The sequence below is a fragment of the Ceratotherium simum genome, chromosome 1, assembly GCF_057802395.1.
Source record: "Ceratotherium simum simum isolate JZ-2026a chromosome 1, ASM5780239v1, whole genome shotgun sequence".
NCBI classification, from domain to species: Eukaryota; Metazoa; Chordata; class Mammalia; order Perissodactyla; family Rhinocerotidae; genus Ceratotherium; species Ceratotherium simum.
The window spans coordinates 778,566-798,438 of NC_141900.1; the positions used below are offsets into that span (position 1 = coordinate 778,566).

Here is a 19,873-nt window from a genome sequence, read left to right on the forward strand (position 1 = left end):
AAAGCCCCAGTAGATAGCTGTATGTCATAGCTGCACATCCTTCTAGTTGCTGTATGTGGGACTCGGCCTCAGGATGGACGGAGAAGTGGTGCCTCGGTGCGCGCCCGGGATCCGAACCCGGGCCACCAGCATCAGAGCGCACGCACTTAACCACCAAGCCACGGGGCCGGCCCCCAAAGACCATCTTTTAAACACCGTGTGTTCTTTTCCCTTTGATAATGTTGAGCTCCGCTTTTCTTTAGGGATTCATTTATCTCCTATGACTCAACCCAAACTGAACTATCACCATGTTTCTCCTTCCTCCACTCCTCACACACACACTGCTCGCTAAACTATATGTAACATCATTCATCAGTACTAATTGTGAACTAGACATAGGCACTGTGTTGGCTGAGATGTGGCGGGGAGCAAGTTGGGCACATCTCTGCCTTCTAGTGCTTTAGAGAAATCGAATCAGTACTTACACAAAGCGTAAGTAACTGTTGTGACGCTCCGTGCGGGAGTTTCTTCATGTGTTAAAATTCATGGGACCTGCTTTCTTCCAATTTGCCTGTCTCGAAACCTGGCCCTTCCTTTAAGGATTTAAAGTGGACTTCAGGGTGCTAGGGAGACCCAGAAGTGCTGGGAATCTGTCCTCAGTCAATCTTCCCCTCCCAGTAAGACTTTGAGGGAGCTGCACACAAATGGAAGATCAAAATTATTATTAGCCAGCACTGTAACTCCCATTGCCCCCTGCCTGAAGCTGGATCAAGCACGACACTGGCTCGAGGCTGAAGCGGGGCCTCTCCTTTTCCCTTAAGCCCCAGTCCTCTGCCAGCTGGCTGCTGTGACGGACGCAGCGGGAACTCCTCAACTACCCGGGTCATGAGGGAAGAAGGCCAGCTCATATGCCCTGCTCTACTGCACCCCGCCATTATCACAGTGTTCCCCTTCTCACACACCCTGTTCTTCATGACCAGCCTGCCAAGTCCTATTGCCTCCCAGGAGGCCTTCCCTGAAACCCTAAACTACGTGTTCCTTGCCTTCCCTGAATCTCCTACCTCTACCCCTGGCACAACATTTCTCATGGTAGTCTTGTATTGTTAGATATGTGTCTGTGTGTCTTCCTCCCTCTACCAGACTGTGAGCTCATTGGGAGCTGAGGACTTTTAATTCATTCTCTACCGTCTTCCTTACAGTGCCTAGCACACAGCAGGCAAACAATTAGTATTGGTCAAATTGAGCGATATAGACTGGGTGGCCCCCATAGAAGGAAACCTCCCATAATACCCTTTGACAGCTGAACTTCCCCACATGCCCTCTGCCTGCTGCCGTTTGGGTGGATCTCTGAGCTGGCTGAGGGCCCCGTTCCCTCTGTGGCAGCCACCACTGGAGGAGGCTCCCCTGCTCTAGCCCCTGCAGTAAGGTGCTGTGCAGATGCCAGGGCTCTCAGCTTTTCTCAAGCAGGAGCTCCTTCTTACTCTGTAAGAGTCAGAAGGCTTAGGATTCCTGTCCTGCTTCTGCTGTTGGTCAGCTGTGGCAGCCACTGCTTCTCTGGGCTTTGTCAGCTCAGCTGTCAAGGAGGCAGTGACACCCACCTTCCACTCGACCGTCACGAAACCCTGATGTATGTGAAGGAGCTTGAATTCGCACAACACTTTGCACCTCAGAGGTATTAGTGTACTGGATTTGGATTCAGTTTGGGACTCATAGTGTTTGGCCAAGTGCTCGGAGCTGGCAGTGACCATAGAGATCACTTCTCATGAGATAAAAGGAGATCAGTTCTTTTTATGTTGGAGACGATGTAATTCAGAGACTCCCATGTCACACAGGCTGTTAGTTGTGGTGTTGGCACTGAATGCCAGGTCCCCTGACTTCAACCCTGATGTCGTTTTTCTCATTCCGTGATGGAAAATGCCCTGGAAGTGGAAGGGAGGAAATTAATTTCTTCATTTCCAAAAGCTATTGGGAGGAAGGGTATAATAAATGATTCAATATTCTGCCTACTTTTGAGTTCCATTTCCCTATTATTCTCAAGTAGACGAGAACTCGGGCACATTGACGAAGTCCAGCAGATTTCTTTGGAAGATGCTCTTTCCAGCCAAGAGGTTGAGGTTGCTTACATCTGCAGTGAGAGCTCCAGCCATGAGGACTATATCAGGTGGGTTTTTAGTGCAGGCAATCCTTGCCTTGCACAGTAGTGCAGGACTAGAAAAATGACTGAGCAAGCTGAAATCTTGCAAAGGGGTCTTAATAATCAATGGGGAAAATTACAATGGATCCATGACCTTTAAAAATTTTTGTCAAAACGTTAAAAATCTTAACTATTGGTTATACATGTATAAGGAAATGAAAAATATAAATTATTTTATATTTAGTAAAACTAATATATTTATGTAGTACACTGTAATTTAAAACATTAAGAATTAAAGTGTTTTTATTTCTTTGTAAAAAATTTATTGAGAGTAGTTTGAATGGTGCTTGCCTTTTCTCATCATATAACTTAGGATACGGAGCCCACATCTTTCCTCTGCCTTGGTGAATTGTCATAGTCCTTTCTAAGTTTGGATCAGTTTCTTTTTTTCTTGTTAATTTATTTTTTTTGTTGAGGTAACATTGGTTTATAAAATTGTATAAATTTCAGGTGTACATCATTATGCTTCTGTTTCTGCATAGATTACATCATGTTTACCACCCAAATACTAATTACAACCCATCACCACACACATGTGCCTAATCATCCTTTTCACCCTCCTCCTTCTCCCCTTCCCCTCTGGTAACCACCAATCCAATCTCTGTCTCTATGTGTTTGTTTGTTATTGTTTTTATCTTCTACTTATGAGTGAATGGATCAGCTTCCAACATTTTATCCTTTGTGCTTTCAACATCATTTAATATCTCTGAGAGCTCCTTTAATATGAAGTGGTTTTGCCTTGAGTAAGGAAGTAGTGGTGGCCTCAAAGACGGGAGGTGACATTGTTTGTAGAGCAAGAGGAGAAATGATGCGTCCCCTTGCCCCACCTTTGAATGCAAAGCCTGGAGCCCTTCAAGCCTTTGGTGGGAGTGAGCCTGGAAGGAGGAGCCCTACCCAGGACCTGGCAGCTCACAAGGTGCTGCCAGCCGCCTCCCTGAGTCTCAGCTTCCCTTCTAGGTTCTCACATTAAACCACAGCTGCCGCCGCCATGCTGTTCCCCAGAGTAAGCTGCTCCCTCTTCATCACTCCAACTCTAGCGTGGAAAGAAACACCTTTCCTTGGTTGCCCTTAATCTTCTTTGGCACCAGCATGTGTTTCCTTAAAAGAGTGATCATGTAATTCTCATGCTTATAAATGTTTGTACCCTAGAATATCTAGAGAATAAAGTTCAATCTTCTGAGGATAGCATTCTAGGTCCTTCACAGTCAGGCTCCCGGCTACTTTTAGGACTTTGTTTCCCTCTAACTCCCTGTAGTCCACTCCCCTGCCATGCTAAAATTTGCACCATTACCCCAATGGACAAAGCCCCATAAAATGCCCAGGCACGTGCATGTGCTGCTCAAAGTGAAATACCCTTATCCTGTTGCACCTGGAAAATGCCTGCTCATCCTTCAAGGCCCAGTTCAGGTGTCATTAGTGAATTCTTTTTAGACTGCCTCAGGCAGAGCCAGCTGCCATGGGATTTGTAGTCTTTATTTATAGCTATTACGTGGTAACATGCAATTTACCTGTTAATGTGTCTTTATTTCTTCTCTGGAATAGCTGGTAAATAGTGCCTATTGAATATGTGACTGGATGAATGGTTGAATGTTCAAATTAGCACATAACTAGGAAGTCGTTCTCGTACAGCGTAGTGAAACCAGTGTGAGGTACAATTCATCCTCCCTATCCTCTGGCCCTGACTCTCACGTGTGTTCCTTCATCACATGTATACACACAGAGACTTTTGTGAATTTATAACATTCTCTTCTCTGTCTTGCAGGGCATTTTAGTGAGGCTTATTTGAAGTGATTTTTTCTGTATTTATCTTTTTTTTCCAAAGGCAGTTCCTTAATGCTGGCAAGCATGTCCTTGTGGAATATCCCATGACACTGTCTTGGGCAGCAGCTAAGGACCTGTGGGAGCTGGCTGAGCAGAAAGGTGATGTATGTTCTGTCTAGAGCACAGACCCTATTGCTGAGAGTTCCTGCCTCTAAGATTTCTATGGTCCCATCTTTATACCTTTAAAACTTAACCCTATTCCAGATATGTTACTGGTTCTGTGGACTCTCAACCCTCTAACCACACCCCATACTGTAGCCATAAATAAGGGCATGTATGGAGGGCTGGCCTATAGGGTGGAGGGATGGTGGGAATTTGGAAACTTTTGTTTGAGACTTATCAGCTTCTTTTACTCTAATGAAAAATGTGAATTAGCTTCTATCTATGCTAGTGTCATGATACTACTGTCATGTTTTTATTTTATTCATGTCATATTTATATTGCTAATGGAAAAATGCCCAAATCAGAGTAATTGATTGTCTTATATGCATACTTCGTAGTTTTTGTTGTTTCTTAAGATGAATACCATTTATTAAATATATACGAGGAGCTTGGGAACTCTGCTAAGCACTTTATATGTTATTTTGCTTAGTCCTGGAAACCCTTGGAAGTAGGTGTTTTTCTCTAGCTTATGTATAGGAATCCATGGCTCAGAGAAGTTAAATAATCTGTGCTAGATCACAGAGCTAGTAACCTGACTACTAAATGGAAGATGGAGATTTGAATTCAATCCTCTTGGGCTCTGAAGTCTATATTTGTTCCTCTAAGCCATGCTGCCCTCCAGAGATTTTTGTGTTTTTACAGTAACCACACAAGTCTTTCTATGGAGGCAACTACAATTAACTAGAATGTTTCGGGATTAAGGGAGCTAGTTAAATGAAGTTTAAATCATAAATTCACTTTGTTTGAACATTTTTCTATTGAAAATCTTTAATATATGAACAAAGTATGGTGAATAATTATAATGAAAATTGCCAAAGAAGGCACCTGTGTTTATCACCAGTGTAGACTGATCACACTTTATTGAAACTCGTGATTGCCTCTCTGTAGCACAGGGCTGTGCTCCTGAGGGACAGAGCCCATCTTTCCCCTCTGTAGCCCCAGCAGCTAAACACTGCTTAGGTGCCTTGCACAGTAGTGCAGGACTGTAAAAATGACCTTCCGTCGATGTTTGTTGAATGAACAGATGGATGAATGACTACTGATGGGAGCAAGAGGATTGGGGAGCTTTGGAGCCATCACCTTGGTGTATTGTTTCTCATGGCATAGATGTCCATGGACAAAGAACAAGACGCCAAAGCACGCCTGATACGTTTCTTACTAAGTGCAAAGAAAAAATGTACTTGTACAATGAAGATCTCTGCTGTTACCATCCTAACCAAATGATTGCTAATATGGGTCAATCTGACATCACGAGCCATCTCTCATGGTGTACACAGCGTCAACCATATAATTGAGATTTACAGGAAATACAGGGAAAAAGGAACAAAATTAAATGACACCATAAAAAATTGAGCAAACTAGAGTGTGGAGCACTCTACAAGATAACAGGCTAAGTTTTTTCAGAAAGATAATGTCCTGCACATAGTGACTTTCTTCCAAAGAGTGAATATGTAAAGGAGAGAAAAAGAGTAACTTTACATGGAGAAACAGACAGACACTACCTTGGCCAGCTGGTCAAGGTCAGCATCAGCAGTGAGAAGTCAGTTGCATGCACTCTTGATATGATGTGATGAGAGTGGCCCATTACCTCTGTAGTCTTCCTCCCCGAGATATAACCCCAGTCTAATCATGGGAAAAACATCAGAAGAATCTTAGCTGAGAAGCATTCTACGAAATACCTGACCAATACTCTTTAAAACTGTCAAGGTCATTAAAAAATAAGGAAAATTTGAGAACCTTTCCAACCCAACAGGAGCCTAAGGAGTCATGATGACTAAATATAATGTGGTATCCTGAAATAGAAAAAACACATTAGGTAAAAACTAAAGAAGTCTGAATAAAATATGGACTTAAGTTAATTTTTTTAAAAAGAGAATAAAATACTTAGGATCACTGTTATATTGGAGCCCTGGTATTAGCTCCTTAAGCGAGCAGAATCTAGGTGGATATGTACAGATCACAAATCGCTTTAAAAAAGAAGAAAGTCCTTGACAATGAAAGTGACCTTTGTCTTCTAGACAAGTATTCATAACTCATACTAGAATGTTCATTAAGCAGCTTTTATATGATACTTATCATTATTATGAGATATTGGGCTTGATAATAGGGGTAGCAAAAAGATGACCCTGGCCCTTGAGGAGCCCATATTGCCAAATGTTCACAACTAGCAGTATTAATTTACCTGCTGAAAGTGAATTAAAAAGGTAACTAGAGCATTTACATTGTAGCCCAGGAAGTAATAATCTTATTCAACTTGGCATACCTAACTGTTATATCATTTTGGATGGCAAAAGTTATGGATAATTTGGGAGTAGTATAATAATGTCAGCAAGATGGTGGAATAGGAAGCCCCTGGACCTCATTCCCCCACAGAGACACTAACTTAACAACAATATACAGACTAAATTGCCTTTCTGAGAACTCCAGAAACCAGCTAAGTGGTTGCAGTACCACAGGCTTGCACAAAGCCAAGAAGAGCTGCATTGAAGCAGGTAAGGTTCATTGCATTTGCGCACCATAGCCCTTCCCCCTCCCTGGCACAGCATTGTGTGATCAGGAGAAAACTCCCAACTCTTAGCTTCTACCTTAGCGAGAAAGAGAAGAGTAGAATGTGTCCAGCGTTCTGGTTTTTCAGGGGCCACTTGAGGGACTAGTTTCTGTCTCTTGATTCAGCGCGCTGGTAGAGACGCTGGCAGCTTACTTTGGATGCCAGGTTGGGGACCACCACGAACAAGGTGAGCCCTGTGGCTTGTTACAGCACCAGAGACACTGCTGTACTGCAGACAGACAGCAGGGGGAGCAAGAGATTACGGGCTCTTGAGAACAGGAGCAAACCTCTTTAACTTGGAACTTACACGCACATCCCCAGAAAATGTTGAGAGGCTCCCAGAATTTCTAGCCTGACTGATTGGTGAAGGTCTTCCCCTGTACAAAGACAGTCTGTAAAGATTGGAGGAGGTGGCTGTTTTTTGAAATATTCAAATCTCAACAAATGATCACAAGGAATACAAAGAAACAAGGAAACAGCCCACTCAAAGGAACAACATAAATCTCCAGAAACCAACCCTAATAAAATGTAGATCTATGAATTACCTGACAAAGAATTCAAAATAACTGTAAAAGATGCTCAGTCAACTAAAGAGAAAGTAAACAAAATCAGGAAAACAATGCAGCAACAAAATGAAAATATATCAGCAAAGAGATGTAAACTATAAAGAAGAACCAAACAAATTCTGGAGATAAAGAATAAAATAACTGAATTGAAAAATTCATGAGAAGGGTTCAACAGCAAACTTGATCAAGCAGAAGGAAGAGTGGGCAAACTTGAAGACAGGTCATTTGGAATTTGAGTGAATGGAACAAAAAAGAGAAAAGAAGGAAGAAAAGTCAAGAAAGCTTAAGGGACGTATGGGACACTATCAAGAAGATCAATATATGCATTATGGGAGTCCCAGAAGGACAAGAGAGAGAGAGAAAGGGGTATAGAGCTTATCTGAAGAAATAATGGCTGACAACGTCCCAAATTTGAGGAAGGAAATGGAATATAAATTCAAGACACTTAATGAACTCCAACTAGAAGAAATCCAGAGACATGCACGCATGAAGACACTTTATAGGAAAGAAGTGAAGATGGTGGCGTAGGCAGACTCTGAACTCACCTCCTCCCGCAGACACAGCCAATTTACAACTACTCATGGAAAAATTACCCTTGAGACAGAACTGAAAACTGGATAAGAGGAACTCCTGCAACAAAGGACAATCCTAATTGAGGTGGAAGAGGCAAAAACTCCCTTCTGGAGAGAAAAAACGCCGCCTTCACAAGCCACCCGGGAGCAGCCCAAAGGTACGCAGCCTCCCTGGAGGTGCGGGGCCCTGAGCTGGGGAGCGCCCCCACTGTAGGCACTTTGTGGACCCAGCACAATCGAGACCAGTGGCATAATATCTGACTTTTCCTGCTACTAAAACATTGGGGAGTACCCCCAGAAAACCTGGTCCACAAAGAAATTAAAACCAGCTCTTAAAGGGCCCACGCGCAAACTCACCCGTTTCAGAAAGCATCCTCAAATCACCAGAAAGAAAGGTGCATAGTGCTTTGGTGAAAAGAGACTCACCTGATAGGCCCTGAGTGCATCTCGGTGAGAGGTGAGACCTCTCCAGGGACTAGGACATTGGCGGCGGCCATTGTTGTGGCCTGGTGTGGGTGTGCTGACACAGACGCCATTGGAGTTCTCCCTGAGACCTGCTAGCCCAGGGTCTGCTCCACCCGCTAGAGCACCGATTTAATCCAGCTCAGCCAGGGCAGGCAGCCCACCCTAGAGACTGGCCCCACCCAACAACAAGCTGTCAGGCAACTTGTGGGCCTGCATAGATTGGTGACTGGATTCTCTGCAGCCTGGCAACTGAGCCGACTTCAGTGGGGAAGGGCGTGCACAAGGAGCGGGTGGAGAGTGTGGGGCAGTGGTGGAGTGTGTGGGGCTCCCACCGTGGAGAGACTGGGTCCACTTCGGGAGGTCGGGGCATACACACGGGGCAGGACTGTGTTAACTGTGTGTGTGGACCTGTGGGCAGCAGGGCTTCTCAGCTGCAGAAGACTTGTGCTTCTCAAAGACCCACATAGGGGGTTTGCCCCACCTTCCAAAGTCTGAAACAATTGGGTGCTCCTGTGCCTGAGGCCAGCCCCACCCAGCTGCAATCCTCGGAGAGCTGACAAGAGACCTAAAGGCTGGAGGCTTATAGCAATTGTAAGTCCCTGAGCCTAACAACCTGCCACGCTGGGGGCCTACTCACTTAAAAGAAATACTGCAACACAAATGTTCTATTAGAACTTGCAGCCAACTGAGCTGGGGCTCCCCCCACCTGATAAAGAGACTGAAGGGCCCACAACAACTACAAACAGCTAAGCATTACAACAGCTGACCAGGAGTATAACTCGGCCTACCTGGACGCATATAGGGAGAGCAAACAGGCCACAACAGAAAGACACATGTAGCCCACATAGGGGTCACCCCTGGAACATTGAGAACTGAGGCAAGCACACTGCAGGACTCCTAAGGCATCACTTGTATAAGGTCACCTATCCAAGAGCAGGAGACATAGCTGACCTACCTGATACATAGACACAAGCACAGGGAAAGAGGCAAAATGAGGAGGCAAAGGAATACATTCCAAGTAAGGGAACAGGACAAAACTCCAGAAAAGGAACTAAGTGAAACAGAAATGAGCAACCTACCCAACAGGGAGTTCAAACTAAGAGTGTTAAGGATGCTCACTGATGTGGGGAGAAGAATAGATGAACTCAGTGAGAATGTCAATAAAGAAATGGAAGATATAAAAAAGAACCAATCAGAAATGAAGAATACGATACTGGAAATGAAAAATTCGCTAGAGGGACTCAAAAGCAGAGTATAGGATACAGAAGAACAGATCTGCGAGCTGGACAAAACACTAGACGAAATTACCCAAGCTGAACAGGTAAAAGAGAAAAGAATTAAAAAGAGTGAGGACAGTCTAAGGGACCTCTGGGACAACATCAAGCGCACTAAAATCTGTGTTATAGGTGTCCCGGAAGGAGAAGAGCGAGACAAAGAGGCAGAGAATCTATTTCAAGAAATAATAGATGAAAACTTCCCTAACCTAAGGAAGGAAACAGACATCCAGGTACAGGAAGCACAGAGAGCCCCAAACAAGATAAACCCAAAGAGGCCCACAACAAGACACATCATAATCAAAATGTCTAGAATTAAAGATAAAGAGAGAATCCTAAAAGCTGCCAGAGAAAGACAAGTTACATACAAAGGAAACCCCATAAGGCTATCAGCTGACTTCTCAGCAGAAACCTTACAGTCTAGAAGAGAGTGGCAAGATATATTTAAAGTGCTAAAAGGAAAAAACTTACAGCCAAGAATACTCTACCCAGCAAGATTATCATTCAAAATGGAAGGAGAGATCAAAAATTTCCCAGATAAGCAAAAATTAAAGGAGTTTGTCACCAAGAAACCAGTGATACAAGAAATGTTAAAGGGACTGATTTAAGGGGAAAAGAGAAGACCACAAATAGGAAAAATTATCTATTTCCATGATAAGAGGGCAGTGGATACAAATGCACAAAAAAGAGGTTAGATATGATATCAAAAACATAAAATGAAGAAGGAGGGGAGTTAAAGAGTAGAGCTTTCAGACAGAGGTCAAACTAAAGAGACCATCAATTCTGTATAGAAGGAGAAAGGAACAGAGGACTACTAAAACACTGAGAAAAAAAGTTAAAAAATGGCAGTAAGTACATACTTATCAATAGCTACTTTAAACGTCAATGGACTAAATGCCCCAATTAAAAGGCATAGGCTGGCTGATTGGATAAAACACCAAGACCCATATATATGCTGCATTCAAGAGACAGACATCAGACCTAAAGACACTCACAAACTGAAAGTGAAGGGATGGAAAAAGATACTCCACACAAATGGCAATGAAAAGAAAGCTGGGGTAGCAGTACTCATATCAGACAAAACAGACTTTAAAACAAAAACTGTAAAAAGAGACAAAGAAGGGCATTACATAATGATCAAGGGAACAATCAAACAAGAGGATATAACACTTGTAAATATCTACGCACCCAATGTAGGTGCACCTAAATATATAAAGCAATTATTAACAGACATAAAAAGAGAAATAGACATTAACACAATAATAGTAGGGGACTTTAACACTCCACTTACACCAATGGATAGATCATCCAAACAGAAGATCAATAAGGAAACATTGGCCTTAAATGACACACTAGAACAGATGGACCTAGTAGATATATACAGAGCATTCCATCCAAAAACCGAAGAATACACGTTCTTTTCAAATTCACATGGAACATTCTCCAGGATTCATCACATATTAGGCCACAAAACGAGTCTCCATAAATTTAAGAAGATTGAAATAATACCAAGCATCTTTTCTGACCACAACAGTATGCAACTGGAAATCAACTATAGGAAGAAAATCAGAACAGCCACAAATACGTGGAGATTAAACAAAATGCTACTGAACAACGACTGGGTCAACGAAGAAATCAAAGAAGAAATCAAAAAATACCTGGAGACAAATGAAAATGAAAATACAACATGCCAGAATTTATGGGATACAGCAAAAGCGGTTCTAAGAGGGAAGTTTATAGCAATACAGGCCTATCTCAACAAACAAGAAAAATCTCAAATAAACAATCTAACAATGCACCTAAAGGAACTGGAAAAAGAAGAACAAACAAAGCCCCAAATCAGTAGAAGAAGGGAAATAATAAAAATCAGAGCAGAAATAAATGAAATAGAGACTAAATAAACAATAGAAAAAATTAATAAAACCAAGAGCTGGTTCTTTGAAAAGATAAACAAAATTGACAAACCTTTAGCTAGACTCACCAAGAAAAAAAGAGAGAAGGCACAAATAAGTAAAATCAGAAATGAAAGAGGAGAGGTTACAACAGACACCTCAGAAATACAAAAGATTATAAGAGAATACTATGAAAAGCTATATGCCCACCAATTCGACAATCTGGAAGAAATGGATAAATCCTTAGAATCATATAACCTTCCAAAACTGGATCAAGAAGAAGTAGAGAATTTGAATAGACCAATCACCAGTAAGGAGATCGAACCAGTAATCACAAACCTCCCCAAAAATAAAAGTCCAGGACCAGACGGCTTCCCTGGTGAATTCTACCAAACATTCAAAGAAGACTTAATACCTATCCTTCTCAAACTCTTCCAAAAAATTGAGGAGAGGGCGAAGCTCCCTAACTCATTCTACAAAGCCAACATTACCCTGATACCAAAACCAGACAAGGACAACACAAAAAAAGAAAATTACAGGCCGATATCACTGATGAACATCAATGCAAAAATCCTCAACAAAATACTAGCAAATCGCATACAACAATACGTTAAAAAGATTATACACCATGATCAAGTGGGATTTATTCCAGGGATGCAGGGATGGTTCAACATTTGCAAATCAATCAACGTAATACACCACATTAATAAAATGAAGAATAAAAATCACATGATTATCTCAATAGATGCAGAGAGAGCATTTGACAAGATACAGCATCCATTTATGATAAAAACTCTGAATAAAATGGGGATAGAAGGAAAGTACCTCAACATGATAAAGGCCATATGTGACAAACCCACAGCTAATATCATCCTCAATGGTGAAAAACTGAAACCTATCCCTGTAAGAACAGGAACCAGACAAGGATGCCCACTGTCACCACTCCTATTTAACATAGTACTGGAAGTCCTAGCCAGAGCAATCAGGCAAGACAAAGAAATAAAAGGGATCCAAATTGGAAAGGAAGAAGTGAAACTGTCACTATTTGCAGATGACATGATTTTATGTATAGAAAACCCTAAAGAATCCACCAGAAAACTTTTAGAAGTAATAAACGAATACGGTAAAGTTGCAGGATACAAAATCAACATACAAAAATCAGTTGCATTTCTATACACTAATAGCGAAGTAGCAGAAAGAGAAATTAAGAATACCATCCCATTTACAATTACAACAGAAAGAATAAAATACCTAGGAATAAACTTAACCCAAGAGGTGAAAGATCTGTACACTGAAAACTATAAAACATTGCTGAAAGAAATTGAAGAAGACACAAAGAAATGGAAAGATATTCTGTGCTCTTGGATTGGAAGAATTAACATAGTTATGATGTCCATACTTCCTAAAGCAATCTATAGATTCAGTGCAATCCCTGTCAAAGTTCCAACAACATTTTTCACAGAAATAGAACAAAGAATCCTAAAATGTATATGGAACAACAAAAGACCCCGAATAGCTAAAGGAATCCTGAGAAAAAAGAACAAAGCTGGAGGTATCACACTCCCTGATTTCAAAATATACTACAAAGCTATAGTAACCAAAACAGCATGGTACTGGCACAAGAACAGAAACACAGATCAATGGAATAGAATCGAAAGCCCAGAAATAAACCCACACATCTATGGACAGCTAATCTTCAACAAAGAAGCCAAGAACATACAATGGAGAAAAGAAAGTCTCTTCAACAAATGGTGTTGGGAAAACTGGATAGCCATATGCAAAAAAATAAAAGTAGACCCTTACCTTACACCATACACAAAAATTAACTCACAATGGATTAAAGACTTGAATGTAAGACCTGAAACTATGAAACTTCTAGAAGAAAACATAGGCAGTACGCTCTTCGACATCAGTCTTAGCAACATATTTTCAAGCACCATGTCTGACCGGGCAAGAAAAACAATAGAAAAAATAAACAAATGGGACTACATCAAACTAAAAAGCTTCTGCACAGCAAAGGAAACCATCAACAAAACGAAAAGACAACCTAACAATTGGGAGAAGATATTTGCAAACCATACATCTGATAAGGGGTTAATCTCTAAAATATATAAAGAACTCATGCATCTTAACAACAAAAAATCTAACAACCCAATTAAAAAATGGGCAAAAGACCTGAACAGACATTTCTCCAAAGAAGATATACAGATGGCCAACAGACACATGAAAAGATGTTCAAAATCATTAACTATCAGGGAAATGCAAGTCAAAACTACAATGAGATATCACCTTATGCCCGTCAGAATGGCTATAATTAACAAGACAGGAAACAACATGTGTTGGAGAGGATGTGGAGAGAAGGGAACTCTCATACACTGCTGGTGGGAGTGCAAACTTATGCAGCTACTATGGAAAACAGTATGGAGATTCCTCAAAAAATCAAGGATAGAACTACCATATGATCCAGCTATTCCACTGCTGGATATTTATCCAAAGAACTTGAAAACACCAATGAGTAAAGATACATGCACCCCTGTGTTCATTGCAGCGTTATTCACAATAGCCAAGACTTGGAAGCAACCTAAGTGCCCATCAAGGGACGAATGGATAAGAAGATGTGGTATATATACACAATGGAATACTACTCAGCCATAAGAAATGATGAAATCCAGCCATTTGTGACAACATGGATGGACATTGAGGGTATTATGCAAAGTGAAATAAGTCAGAGGGAGAAAATCAAATACCGTATGAGTTCCTTCATTAAGTAGTAGATAATAACAACAATAAACAAACACATAGAGACAGATTGGATTGGTGGTTACCAGAGGGGAAGAGGGGAGGGAGGAGGGCGAAAGGGATAATTCGGCACATGTGTGTGGTGATGGGTTGTAATTAGTATTTTGGTGGTGAACATGATGTAATCTATGCAGAAATAGAAGTATAATGATGTACACCTGAAATTTATACAATGTTATAAACCAATGTTACTGCAATAAACAAAACATTAAAAAATAAATAAATAAAAATAAAAAGACATTATAATCACACTGTGAAAAGTCACAAATAAAGGGAGAATCTTAAAAAAAGCAAGAGAAAAGTGACTCATCATACACAAAGGAGCTTCTATAATATTATTACAGGATTCTCAGCAGGAGCTTTATAGGCCAGAACAACTAGGGAGGATGTATTCAAAGTGTTGAAAGAAGAAAAAAATGCTAACCAAGAATACTATATCCAGCAAAACTGTCCCTCAGAAATGAAGATGAAATTAAGACTTTCCCAGATAAATAAAAGCTGAGAAAGTTAATCACCACTAGACCTACCATATAAGAAATGCTAAAAGAAGTCCTTCAAACTGAAACAAAAGGATGCTAAACAATAACACAAAAGCATATGAAAGTAAAAAGCTCTTTGGTAAAGGTAATGTAAAGACAAATATAGAATTCTGTAATATTTTGTTGGTGTATAAATCATTTTTAATTCTGGTATAAAAGGGAAAGGACAAAGCATAAAAAATAACTGTAAATCTCTCTTAATGGATATACAATATATAAAGATGTAATTTGTGACATTAGTAACATAAAGTGGGAGATTGGAAATATGTAAAGAAATAGAATTTTTGTGTGCAATTTAAGTTATTATCAGTTTAAATTAGATTTTTATAACTTTACTACCCTAACCACATAAAAATACCTCTAGAAGATACATAAAAGGAAATGAGAAAGGAATCAAAGCATGCCACCACAAAAAATCAACAAAACACAAAAGAAGGCAGTAAGAGAGGAAAAGAAGGACAAAATAGCTACCAGAATATACAGACAACAGTTAACAAAATGTAGTTAGGAAGAGACTTTAGATCTAAAGACACACGTGGACTAAAACTGAAATGATGGAAAAAATATATTCCATGCAAATGGTAACCAAAAGAGCAAAGCCTATACTTGTATCAACAAAAGAGGCTTTAAGTCAAAAAGTGTCATAAGAGATGAAGAAGGACATTATATAATGATAAAAGGGTCAGTTCACCTAACATCAGAGTTCCCAAATATATGAAGCAAATGTTGACAGTTTGAAGGGACATGATAATAGTAGGAGACTTCAGTATTCCACTTTCAGTAGTGGATAGGTAAACCCAACAGAAGATAAATATGGGAAACAGAGGCCTTGAACAGCTATAGACCAGTTAAACCTAACAGACATAGAGCCCTGCATCCAATAATAGCAGAATATACAGTCTTCTCGAAAGCACGTGGGTCATTCTCCAGGATAGACCACATGTAGTCCACACTAGGTGTTAAATTTAAGAAGATTGAGATCATACTAAATATCTTTTCAGAACACAATGAAATGAAACTAGAAATCAACAGCAGAAGGAAAACTGAAAAATCCACAAATATGTGAAGATTAAACAACATACTCGTAAACAGTCAATGGGTGAAGGAAAAAATCATGAGAGAAATTAGAAAATAACTTGAGAAAATGAAAATACAACATACCAAAATGTATGGGATGTAGTGGAAACAGTACTAAGAAGGAAGTTTATAGTGGAAAACACTTACATTAAATAAGAAAAAAGATCGCTAGTCAACAACCTAACTTTACACCTCAAGGAACTAGCAGAAGACCAAACTAAATCTAAAAGTTAGCAGAAAAAGGAAATAAAAGAAATTAGAATAGAAATAAATGAAATAGAGAACAGAAAAACAATAGAAAAAATCAAAGAAACTAACAGTTGGTTTTTGAAAAGATCAACAAAATTGACAAGCCCTTAGCTAGATTAACTAGGAAGAAAAGAGAGAAGTGGGAGTAGATATGGGGACTTGTTGTTCAGTGAGTGTAGAGTTTAGTTTTGCAAGATGAAAAAGTTTTAGAGATCTTTTGCACAACTGAATATCATTACACTACTAGACTATATACTTAAAAATGATTAATATGGTAAATTTTATGTTATGTGTTTTCTACTACAATTTTTTAAAAAACTAAATAAATTTAGAAGAGTGAGGCAATCAAAGTTCAAGAGATAGGATTTGACCTCAAGTGGAATACTGATGCACAGTAATTATAAGACTCCAGGTACAACACCATTAACTTAGCAAATTGGCAAGTCAAAATACGTATCAAAGAACATTAAAAAGTTCAATTCCTTTGTAAACCTTATTTTACAGAATAATGTAAAAAACTTTTTATAATACAAATTTGGTATTCAATAGTAAGAGAATGATTAATGGTTAATTATGATTTATTTGATAGAATACTATATGGGCTCTAAAAATCATGAAGATTCTTATGTCATAAGAAAGGTACATTATAGGGCCGGCCCCGTGGCTTAGCGGTTAAGTGCGTGCGCTCCGCTACTGGCGGCCCGGGTTCGGATCCCAGGCGCGCACCAACGCACCACTTTTCCGGCCATGCTGAGGCTGCCTCCCACATACGGCAACTAGAAGGATGTGCAACTATGGCATACAACTATCTACTGGGGCTTTGGGGGAAAAAAAAAAGGAGGAGGATTGGCAATAGATGTTAGCTCAGAGCCGGTCTTTCTCAGCAAAAAGAGGAGGATTAGCATGGATGTTAGCTCAGGGCCGATCTTCCTCACATACACACACACACACACACACACACACACACACACACACACAAAAGGTACATTATACGTGGCTATATACAAAATACTATAGTTACAAAACTATAGTATTATTTTAAGACAAATACAAATATATAGACAATTTGTTTAATGGTGGTTATTTCTTAGTATAAGTGGCATTTTGGGTGAATTTCTATTTGCTTCGTATTTTTCTGTATTTTTAATGTTTTCTATAATGAGCATAATTTGCTTTAGTAATATGAAATAAAACAATACATTAAAAAGAATTAAGAAGGTACCAAATTATACACACAGTATAATCCTCCAAAAACAAAAACAAATTGTAAAAAGTTACACATGATTTGAATATATACCTAGAGAAGTTTAAATATTGAATGTAAAGAAAGAAAAATCATAAGATATATTCACTGCTCTCCACAGAAAGAGAAAATAGATTTATTTTCTATTGCTTCAGTTGGTAGAGGGTAGAATTATAGAGATGGAGATCTCCAATTCATGTAAGAAAGAATTTTCTAAGAACCATAACACTTTGAGGTATTTACCCAGGGTGCCATAGGAAACAGGCTTGGCACTGGGAATCATATAGTTGACTAGTGCTTGGTTAAGGATACCTTTTGCATTTTAAATATCACAAATGGAATGGAAAATCCTATTTTTCTTTTCATGGACACACATAAAATGAACCACTGTTAGTGGCTCAGGGCAGTGCATGACCTGCTCTTCCTCTGCTCCTTCTCAGAATTATTCTCAGAATTAGTGTTTCTCAAGTCCCATCTGTCACTCCACAAGTCAGATGGGATAACTTGCCAAGCTTGACAAATTTAAATAATAAGTGGGTAAACTTTTTCTAACACCTATATCAATGGTCAAACTAGTTATAAAGCTAGAACCGTATGACACAAGAATTTCTAGGAAATAAGTCTTGTTTCTTCTACAAAAGCAGCTCTGAGGACTCCCACAGTCTTTGCCAACACTGATCCAAGCATGGAGCTGCCTGGAGTGCCCACTACTTGCATCTCTGCCCTGGAGCTGGAGCTGTTGCTGCAGTGAGACCTGCTGCAGGGGCCCCAGTCACTGTGCATTGCTGTCTGGGATTGGGACACCACAGCACCTTGTCTCACGTGGGAATGGAGCTGCTGCTGCTCTGTGCCCACCCCTGGTCCTAGATCGCAGCTTTGTTCCACTGTTACCAAGGCAGCCACTGCTGGTCTGAGACCTGCCCCCGTGCATCTCAAGTCATGCTTTGACCTCCATTGCCGGAGCCGGTCTGCTGCTGCTCTGAGCCCCACCTCCTGGGTCCCAGGCCACGACTCTGGCCGATCGTTGCTGGGGCCACACTGCCACTGCTCTGAGCCCTGCACCCTGAGTCCCGACGTGAGGCTTTAATGAGCCACCCCCAGAGACATGCTGCTGCTATTCCGTGGCTGCCCCCGGGGCCAGAATTGGGACTTTGACCCACCACCCAAGGTTGTGCTGCTGCAGCACCCTGCCCTCCTGGGCCCAAGTCACCGCTGCAGCCTGTCATCCCAGGGCCTGTGCCACTGCCGCACCCTCCTCTTTGCCTGAGTCGCCGTGGCAAGTCCAGAGACCCACACCCTGGGTCCACAGGAATCTGCACATGTCTGTACTGTAGACATCAGTGCCACTCTGCAAGTGCACTAGTTAGGTCTTAGGACCCAGGCACTGTGGTCGTTCTGCGTGTGCCTGATACCAGGACCCTGGCCCTGCTGCTGCTCTGAATCTAGCTGGTCAGACCAGGTGCCAAGAGGGATTCCCTTGGCTAGAACTTCCTCCAGTGGGCCACAGAGGAGAACAGGGGGACCAGCAGCTTTCACCTCAGAGATAGCCCTAGCTGTGACTGCCACCTGCAGGATCTCCACATTCTTGGCCACAGAAGACCCCCACAGTCTGCGCTGATGTTGACCTCAGCTGACAGATCTGCACAGAGACTATGCCACTGTGCCCTTCAGGAACCAAACACTGCATCCCACCCAGCCAGCACCCTTGCAGCAATCATCAGGTGAAAATCTTTCCCACTGAAGCCAGTGCAAAATGGTTAGAGAGGGGGCTGCTCCCTCAGATGCACAGATATCAGTGCCAAGCCATCAGAAACCTGAAAAACCAAAGGAAAATGACACCACCAAAGGAACACAACAGTTTTCCAGTAACTGACCCCAAAGAAGTAGAGATCTACAAGTTATCTAAAAAATAATTCAAAATAATTATTTTAAGGAAACTCAGCATGATTCAAGAGAATACAGATGGACAGTGAACTCAGGAAAACAATACATAAACAAAACAAGTTCAAGAAAGATATAAATCATAAAAAAGAAATTTTGGAGCTGAAGAATACATTGACTGAAATGAAAAATTTAATAGAGAGCTTCAACAGCAGGCTCAATCAGGCAGAGGAAAGAATCTGTGAACTTGAAGACAGATCTCTTGATATTATTCAGTCAAGAGAAAAAAAGAAATTAGAATGAAAAAGAGTGAAGAAAGCATAGGTGAATTATGGGACAGCATCAATTGAAACAGTATTCACATTATGGGACTCCCAGAAAGAGAAGGGAGAGTGAAAGAGACAGAAAACTTATTTAAATAAGTGATGGCTGAAACTTCCCACATCTGAGGAGAGGTGTAGTCATCCAGGAACATGAGACTCAAGGATCCCTAAAAAGATTTAACCCAAAGAGATCTTCACCAAGACACATTACAATCAAGCTCTCAAAAATCAAACACAGAGAATTTTGAAAGCAGCAAGAGAAAAAAGACTCATCACACACAACAGAATC

The 19,873-nt window shown here is 40.7% G+C and overlaps 1 protein-coding gene across 3 annotated transcripts in view; it reads left to right on the top strand.

Moving 5' to 3' along the window:
* BLVRA (biliverdin reductase A) overlaps positions 1-19,873 on the top strand; it is a 72,644-nt gene that overhangs the window by 36,251 nt on the left and 16,520 nt on the right. For all 3 annotated transcript variants that reach the window (XM_087429766.1, XM_087430294.1, XM_087430791.1), the window contains exons 4-5: positions 2,021-2,140; positions 3,996-4,093. In XM_087429766.1, coding sequence (XP_087285892.1) covers positions 2,021-2,140; positions 3,996-4,093 — 218 coding nt within the window. The remainder of the gene's footprint in view (positions 1-2,020; positions 2,141-3,995; positions 4,094-19,873) is intronic.